The sequence below is a fragment of the Quercus suber genome, unplaced genomic scaffold (assembly GCF_002906115.3).
Source record: "Quercus suber isolate HL8 unplaced genomic scaffold, Cork oak 2.0 scaffold_208, whole genome shotgun sequence".
Classification (NCBI taxonomy): Eukaryota; Viridiplantae; Streptophyta; class Magnoliopsida; order Fagales; family Fagaceae; genus Quercus; species Quercus suber.
Window position 1 is genome coordinate 23174 of NW_027069666.1, and position 9312 is coordinate 32485.

The following is a 9312-nucleotide window of genomic DNA, read 5'->3' on the forward strand; positions in this document are numbered from 1 at the left end:
TTAAATAAAATAAATAGATGACTCATGTAGGACTTACAAATAATAGGAAATATAAACAAAAGTTAAATAAAATAAGTTCGTAAACCCGTAAATAGCATAAAAAATACTCAATAAGCTGTTTTGTAAGTATATCTCAAAAGTTCACTAAGTATTGTCTTACCAAAAAATAAAAAAAAATGTGTACACCTTTTCAATTTTTAATTTTGATGATAGGAGAGATAGAAAAATGAGTTTTTATTATTTTAAAAGAGGGAAAGAGATATAGGTTTAGTAAGATATTTAAGATTTAACCTTTACTTATATAAAAAATCAATTGATGTATTGACTAGTGATAAACAATTATTATTAGAAGCAGACACATAAGTTAAAACTCTTCATAAAAAAAAAAAAGAAAAAAAAAGAAAGAAAAAAAAAAAGAGAAGAGAGAGAGAGAGAGAGAGATATTAAAAAAAAAAAAGAAAAAAAAAAAAGAAAGAGAAAAGAAAGAACGACATCATTTTAGTGCGAACGGCAAACGACGAGCCACGTTTTCTCCCGCCACGCACCAAAATCCGTATTCCGGATATAGCCCAAGAATGGAAACATTATTTCCAAGAGTACCACTACCACCACAGTTTCCATTGGAAAATAGATTTTAAAAAGTCAGAGGGGCATTTGAGTAACTTTGATTCCCTATGACCTTCGTGCAGAAAAGTCGGTCCGTGTTCTTGGGATGGGAATCCTCCTTTCATTTCTTCCCTCGGTCTTGTCCTTTTGTCTTTTTCAGTTTTCCCCTTCCTTTCCATTATAGCCTTTTTGCTGCTTCCTGCTCATACACATTTCTCTTTCTCTTTTGATTGCCAAAAATGGCCCCACAAACCAGACGAACGACATTTCCCAACGTGGTCATTGAGAGAGACACTGACTCTGAACCCAGTTCGTCAGATGAAGAAGAAGAAGAAGATTACAAAGAAGTAGAAGAAGAAGAAGAAGAAGAAGGAAAAGTTGTGGATAACAAAAATGAAGAGAGAATGGAGGAATCGTTGGAAGCGAAGAAGAAAGGGAAAACACCCATTACTATTAGTCTCAAGAAAGTTTGCAAAGTAGAGGAGGCTTTACCCTTAACCTATAGGGTTTTTCGAAATCCCACTTTTTTTTTTTTTGGTTTCTGTTTTTGTGTGTTATTTTATTTTATTTTTGTGATGTTTCAGGTTTGCAAAAAAGTGGGTCATGAAGCGGGATTCAAGGGGGCTACGTATATAGACTGCCCCATGAAACCATGCTTTCTCTGCAAAATGCCTGGTAAGTTCGAACCTTTTTATTTGTTTGTAGAATTCTGCTTACTGGGTATTGCTAATTGAATTGCAATGTCTCCTCGTGATTCGGTTTAATGGAATTAGGAATTTTGTGTGGGTTAAATTTATGTATTTTGTTCTTGATAGCACTGATGCACATCTATACAAAAACGCTCGGTAATATACTAGTTACATATCTTTTTATATATGATACAATGATTTTGATATTGTGTGACATTGTTTTAAAAGTTTTATAATTTGTGTTACTTTGAGGTTAATTTATGTGTTTTGGCATGTGGATTTTGTGAATTTAAGGTCACACTACAATGGCTTGCCCGCATCGAGTGGCTACTGAGCATGGGGTCATCCCTGCACCCCGCAGAAATACCCGTAATCCATTGGAATATGTCTTTGAGCGCCAGTTCAGACCAAGTGTTCTTCGGGTAATCCTTCACCTCACTATCTGCTCTTTTATTATTATTATTTTTTCCCTTTGGTGGGAGCTATGATTTCCCCTTCTGTTTTTGTGTTAGTATTTTATTTTAGTATGATCTGTAGTATCGAAGTATATTTTTTACATGTCAAATTGTCTCTTAAGAAGCATGTGAAGACATTTAGTATTGCTAGTTTGGTTTACTGTATGACAAGGAATTTCTAGGTATGTTAGAATTCACACTGTTTTGACTTATTACTCTACTTTAGATATCAAGTTTGGTCATTTAGGTGCCTCCTGGGCATGAGGACAAACTGCTCAGCCCATCAGGTGTGAAAAGCTTCTGGATTACCCGGTAATTGGCTCTAGCAGGCGGGATTAGTTGTCTGTAGGAGTTTGATTAAAGTGAGGATTGTTATACCATATGTTCTGTGATGTGTAGCTAATCTAAGTGAAGTTCTTCCATGTCATGTATATATATATAAAAGAAGTTTGGTCAATTAGGTGGCTATCAAGGAAGTTTTCCCTAGAAGTGGAGTTTTGAACCAGTAGCCTCTGCTTAGGCATGGTCTCCATCTGATTGTGCTATTCATTGGGATGAATCTTCCGAGTTACATATGACAAATTTGTAATTGAAGCAAAAAGAGGGGTGACTACTAGACTTTGGGTTCCAAACGGTGAAAATGGAGTGTTGGTGGTGCCTTCCTATTGGTGAAGGCTAAGTGGTGTAAATGGACTAAAAAAATATAAAAGTAAAAAAATGATACTGCTGCCTTCTATTTATGTTGGTTGCATTACTATGGGTCTTGTCACTCTGTCTATCTTCTCAGAGTTTCTTTTTTTCTTGGTCAGAGGATAGGGTTCTGTCTCCTGGTTTTAACTTCAATATGGAATCTGAGTCATAAAGTCATTAATGTTTCGTTACTTTAATAAGGAATCTGAATCATGAAGTCATGGTCAGGCTATCTTAAGTTGAGGCTTCCAGGTTTGCTATTATGGTTCTAGACAAACAGAATTCTCTTTATATGATCTTTTTTAGTAATAAAATTTTCTAGGCCATAGTCATACCATTGGAATATTTTTGACAATTAAACTATTTCATTTGCTCTCTTTCTTGGCATTTGGGCTGTTTATACAACTTTTTCAATTTTATCAATTCCTGGCCTTCTGGGTCTTCATGGAGCTGTACCATTGTATTGGAAAGGAGTGGGTGGAAATGTGATCTTCACTGCGAAGAATTTATTGTATTTTTTATCATCTCTGTAACAGATCAAACCAGCTTTTGTAATCCCAGATAAGGTGACTTGTGCGGTTATCAGATATCATAGTAGACGTATAACGTGCTTGGAGTTCCATCCAACAAACAATAACCTCCTTTTATCTGGAGATAAGGTCAGTCTCACCTGCATTATATGTCGTGAGCGTTTGGATTCAGCTGAATCCGGCGTTTTCACAGCTGCGTTTTCAGATTTTTTTTTTTTGAGCGTGAACAGTAAAATCACTGTGCAGAGACAAAAATTACTGTTCATGCACTGTTTATTACTGTTTATATACTGTTCACGCAATAAAAAATATTAAAAATGAATCTCACAGTACTATTTACACGTTTAAAAATTATTTTGCTACAGTATTTTCAGTTTTCAGTTTTCAGTTTTCAATTTCAGCAACAATAAGTTCAATCCAAACGGACCCGTCATTGCTTGTTTCAAGTTTTATGTTGTGTAATTCCGTAATTGTTTAGTGATCATTGATACTTGTTTTTCTTTCTTCTGAATTCTGGTTTGATGTTAAAGAAAGGGCAAGTTGGAGTTTGGGATTTTGGTAAAGTTCATGAAAAGATGGTCTATGGAAATATTCACTCTTGCATAGTGAATAACATGAGGTTAGTTATCTTGGCTCTCTCTCTCTCTCTCTCTCTCTCTATATATATATATATATATTATATAGTGCACATCAAAGTCAGAGTGCTAAACCCTATTTGAATACTTACAGGTTCAATCCTACAAATGATGATTCAGTATATGCTGCATCCTCAGATGGAACCATTAGTTGCACTGACTTGGAGACCGGAATTTCATTATCTCTGATGAATCTCAATCCTGATGGGTGGCAGGTGATTATTTTCTCCATTTTCTTTTTGGAGTTAATTAATTATGACTTGTCATGTTATTTTATTAATCTTAAGCGTGAGAGTTGTTTTTCAATTGTATAACTAAGCTATTGGGCCTGATGACTAAAAGCCTCATTTCTCAATTTTCAAAAATTTATGATAAATCTATAACTGTTGAGACTTGATTTATTTGTAGCACAATCTTTAGTAAGAGTTGCATTGATTATTTTTTTACTCTGAAGCAGTTTCTTTTACTCCCTGTGTAATAATATCTTTTAAGTTTATATGTTTTAAATTAAGTAGATTTTTATATATCTGTTGTTAGTCAGTATTCATTTTCTTCAGGTTTGAATCTATGGTATTGGTTTGTGTGTTGATTTAGTTTCTGAAATTATTTTAAGTTTAAGTGATACCATTTCAGTTGCATCTCATAATGCTTTACATACTAGAATTTTTATTTATTTATTTATTTATTTATTTTTGTTGTTGTGTGATGGGAAAAAAATGACATCTCCATGGTTCAGTCTTCAACTCTATGGAAAGATCTGTGGTGTTAATGTCCGAAATTTTATAGTAAAAGTATAGGGAAGCTGCAGGGGGTGTTCCACCCCTCTCCTTCCCTTTGTGGGATTTTGGGTCTCTTTTAGGTTGAGGGATCTGGGGAACAGAGTAGGAGAGAAAAGTAAAGGGTGACTGTTTTTACTTGTACAATTAATGTTATATTACCATCAGGCATGGATTATATATGGTTTGCTTGTAGGGTCCAAGCAGCTGGAGGATGCTTTATGGCATGGATATCAACTCAGAGAAAAGTCTTGTGCTGGTTGCTGATAACTTCGGTTTTCTCTACTTGTAAGTTTTTTCTTAACTGCTTTTCTTAAAATAAAGAGTTGTAAGGTTGGAGTGATAAAAAGATATATACAGATACAAGAACTTAATGAAAAGTGAACCTAAATAGTAAGACAGTTAAGTGATACAGTTGGCATTTTGTTTAACAAGTTTTTGCCATCCATGTTAAATTTCTTTTAGAATTTACCCTTCTGTGTTGCCTGCTACTGATAATTATTTGAAAGTATTTTTATATTTGTACTATTTTGTAATAGTAAGTGGCTACTTCATTGCTTTCCAGTGGGTTTTTTTTCCTTTTGTCATTTGCATTGCCTTGTTGGTGGGCCACCTATATGGTTAATGAATGATAAAGCTGGCAACTAATTATTTATTTGTTAGAGTTGCTGGTTATTTTTCATCAATTTATTATTTATATTAGCATTGGGGCATTCTTGTAATTATCTGGCTGACCTTGAATAATTTTTGAGGATCCATAGCCTACCCCAGAATTTGGGACTAAGGCTTGGTTGTTGTGAATGTTGTAATCATGCCATAAACCCTAATATAAATATGTGCTAAGGTGAGGAATTGATTAATATAGGCCTAGAATTTTTTTTAAATCTCTCTTTCTCTCTCCCCCTTCATTCTTCTTTTCTCATTTTCTCTCATTTAACCCCAATATATCCTATTTTATTACTCAGCTTTAGTATATTTCTATTTGATAGATGCTGGCAAGGATAATCTAGTTCTTGTTTCGGGTTTTCCATTACACAGGTCATGCTAGAGTGTTTTTACATGCGATTTGAAATTTACTGCTTTGAAATTTATTGCTTACAAGAATTGAACTCAAGATCTCTTGCTATGATATAATTTTACCTATGATTTATTTTTTTGAACTTCAGGCATACTCACAGGTAGGTTTGATTTCTCTTTTGGCATATTTAGGGTGGATACTCGCTCAAACAACAAAATTGGGGAGGCAATTTTGATCCATAAGAAAGGTAGCAAGGTGGTTGGACTCCACTGCAATCCTGTTCAACCAGAGCTTCTTTTGAGCTGTGGAAATGATCATTTTGTGAGTCTTTTAGTTTTAATGTGATTAGTTTTGAGTTTTTATTTATTGTTGGTTTGTTTCCCTGTGTATACCCAGGTGTAATTTGGCTTTGCTTCTTACTTATTTTGAAGAATTTTTAGATTTTTTTATTTTCAATGTACCATTGATGATAAAAATAGATTTATTCTATGAATCATTGCTACTTGTAAATCTGCAATTATGCAATAATACTTTATAAATATTGTTCTCATTGTAGTAGCCCTTATAAACTGGTTTCTGCACCTTAGGCTCGTATATGGGATTTGCGTCGAATGGAAGCTGGATCTTCCCTCTATGACCTTGCACACAAACGAGTTGTTAACTCAGCATATTTCTCTCCACTGTCGGGCAGCAAAATCCTGACTACATCACAGGACAATCGTCTTCGTATATGGGATTCTATATTTGGTGATTTGGACTCCCCAAGCCGAGAAATAGTGCATAGTCATGATTTTAATCGACATTTGACTCCTTTTAAAGCAGAATGGGATCCAAAGGTAATATAATTGTAGCATATTTTTATGATATGCATATTATACAATATACTCTTTGAATTTTTCTTTTTCCTACAAAATACTGATGTTTTTCGGTGCAGGACCCTTCGGAGTCCCTTGCAGTTATTGGTCGTTACATTAGTGAAAATTATAATGGAGCTGCCTTACATCCCATTGATTTCATAGACATCAGCACAGGACAACTAGTTGCTGAGGTCATGGATCCAAACATCACAACTATTACTCCTGTGAACAAGCTGCATCCACGTGATGATGTTTTGGCCTCTGGTAGTTCAAGGTTAGTACTCTATTCCCTCATCAACTTATAATGCAAAGTGATAAAGCTTTGTTTATGTTCCTCCGTTATGCTCTGATAATTAGATTGGTTTGACATTGATTTTTTGGCTGATGAAGGATTAAGCTGTTGTCTTTTGTCCTGTCCAAGGAAGAAATGATTACTGGTGACAGTGACGCAGTTTGTGAACTACATAGACTGTTGGCATTTCTTTGAGTTGTCATGCAAAGCACATATCGCCTACTGTTTTTTATTTTTTTATTATTATTATCATTATTTTTTAAATTCTAATCCCAGGTGTAATAGCTATTTGCGAAAAGTCCAGCTTAATATAATGCTGAGATTAAATTTGGCTTGATGGGAGTAGGAGATATTTTTTCCTGATTAACAAACATTAATTTCTGAGATCTGGAGTACCTTTTAATGATTTGAAAATTCTATTATTTTGTTACGTTAATATAGAGAAGTTGAAATTCTCGATTTCTATCACTTCTTCATTTTTCCCCCCTTAATAGATAACTTTGGATTTGAAATGTTACTTTTGTTTTGTTCTATTACTATTTGTAGTCTTACCATGCTACTCTCTCTTAGGTCACTTTTCATTTGGAGGCCGAAGGAGAAGTCTGAGCTTGTGGAACAGAAGGTTGAAAGGAAGATAGTTATTTGCGATAGAGCCGAGAAGAAACGAAGTCGAAAGTATGGGAATAAAAGTGATGATTCTGATGATGACAAATTCACCTCCAAGGGTAAGAAGTTGAAGTCCAATAAACCTGAATGGAAATTAACTCGCTGTTCTGGCAAGGTCAAACGCTAATCTAGAACTAAATTTGAACTTCAAAGTCCTCTTTCCTTTTTGGTCCAAGAGCTGGAATATATCTACCAACCCTGGCAGAACTTTTTTAGCTGTTTTGAAGCTTTCCATCTGCCACTTCTCTGTACAGGAAGATACTTTGCCGCTTTTTGCTTAGCCTTTCAGGCAAAGACCTTTTTGATTTAGTACTAGGAAGCTGTATTTAGCTGTTTAGCATCTTGCTTCCTCTTTTTGCTTTATATTTGGAAGGCTGACTGTAGCCTGCAGGAGGATGCATGATAGTCCTTTTGCAACATTGTACAAAGTTGGGTATTTTGTATCAGCGTGTAGCATTGTATTTCACATTTCGGAATGTAGCTTTGTGCGTGAGGAATTCCCTCAATTGGCTTAATCTACACGGTGATGGAATTTTTTCACCGGTCAGGTAAAACCTTAAGTAGTTGCTTAACAGACTAGAAAGTGGGAAGAGGCATTTGGACTGATGCCATTCCTGTCAACCGAGTCTGTAGTGGCTGGGCAGAAATGTGAAGGTAACTTATTGTTATTATTTGCTGGGTTGTGTTACTTGTGTATATGAATACATATTAGAAATATTGTAGACTTGTAGTCTAGCAGTCGTACTCCATTTTCTTATACTCTATGTCTGCAAAATATCAAGTTGATCAAAACCTGATCTCATCTAAAAATATAATATTCATGGTTTTTTTTTTTTTTTTTTTTTTTTAAACTTTTTTATTACAACTCTAGTGAATTCAGCAGATTTGATAATATTTCAATTGATAGGAATTTTTACTCAAACAGAGATGGAAAAACACAATAACAACAATGAAACTAATGTAAATAGAATCAACAACTAAGAAACTAAATAAAATTATTTGCATTAAAGAAGAACATGAGACAAAAAAAAAAAAAAACCTTAATACAAGCATTTAATAACTAAACACTCTACTATTGCTTGCTCTTAAGTATATGGCAACAAGGGAAATGTAAATGAACTGGAAGAATTACACTACTCCTAGAATAGAAGTAAAGTAGACTTGTGAAAGTGTTGGCGTTGAATTGTTGATTGTTTATGTACCTTCTCCATGGATAGTTCTACTTTTTATAGGCAAAAAAGGTAGTAATTTCTAACCAATAACCACTTGACAAGATAAGGGAGCAATTTCTTAAATTCTTAGTAACTACTCTTCTTTAAGTCTTCTACTTGAGTGATAAGTGGCTTCAAGTTTTTTATAACTAAATTGAAAAATATCATTTATTGCCACATGTAATATAAGTAAGAATGTAGTTATTTCCTAGGAAGGTTAAAACTATAACCAATTTACCACCAAAAAAAAAAAAAAAAAAACACTTACAACTGACAAGTAAATGAATGCAATTTATGCCACATCATTAATAACGTAATAAATAAATTTCTTAATTGTTATTATTACTGTTATTTGTGTTTAAAAATTGACACATCAATTTGTTAATGCTTATGTAGTGATATATATAGTATTTATGCATCAATATATTGTTTACCATGTAATCTCACTTGAAGAAAATGACTTAGGATTTTAAAATCTTAGAACCATTCTTCATTTTTGTTTTATGAACCTTAGAACCATTCTTCTTAAGATTCACATCACATAAGTTCTAAATTTACAGACGACTTTATTACTAGGCCTATTTGTGGCATAATTTCTAAGCTCACACAGTATAATTGCAAAACTTGCATGTGTGATTATTTCCGAATTATAATTACATCTGGGTGTTAAACCGTTAACGGTCTAACACTTATTTCCCTCCTTCAAGCAGAACCCACTCGATTGCCATGGGTTGTACGCTCGAGTCCATGGAAAGGCTCTCTTAATGTGTCCTGTGAACAAGAAACACTGCTCCCATCCGATAGGTAACTCATTTTCATTCAGAAGGCTGCTAATCAAAGACAAGTGGGAAATGATAATAAAAGTACGTACAATATAAAACAAGTTT

General features: G+C 34.0%; 1 protein-coding gene across 1 annotated transcript; it reads left to right on the forward strand.

The window, feature by feature from the left end:
* The first annotated feature begins 692 nt into the window (after positions 1-692).
* LOC112006141 (protein DAMAGED DNA-BINDING 2) lies at positions 693-7885 on the forward strand. The gene is made up of 11 exons (XM_024038439.2): positions 693-1082; positions 1191-1281; positions 1590-1717; positions 2977-3099; positions 3501-3589; positions 3700-3820; positions 4578-4669; positions 5591-5720; positions 5987-6235; positions 6334-6530; positions 7119-7885. The coding sequence occupies exons 1-11, from the start codon at positions 846-848 to the stop codon at positions 7339-7341; spliced, it is 1680 nt and encodes a 559-aa protein (XP_023894207.1). The 5' UTR covers positions 693-845; the 3' UTR covers positions 7342-7885.
* Positions 7886-9312: the final 1427 nt, after the last annotated feature.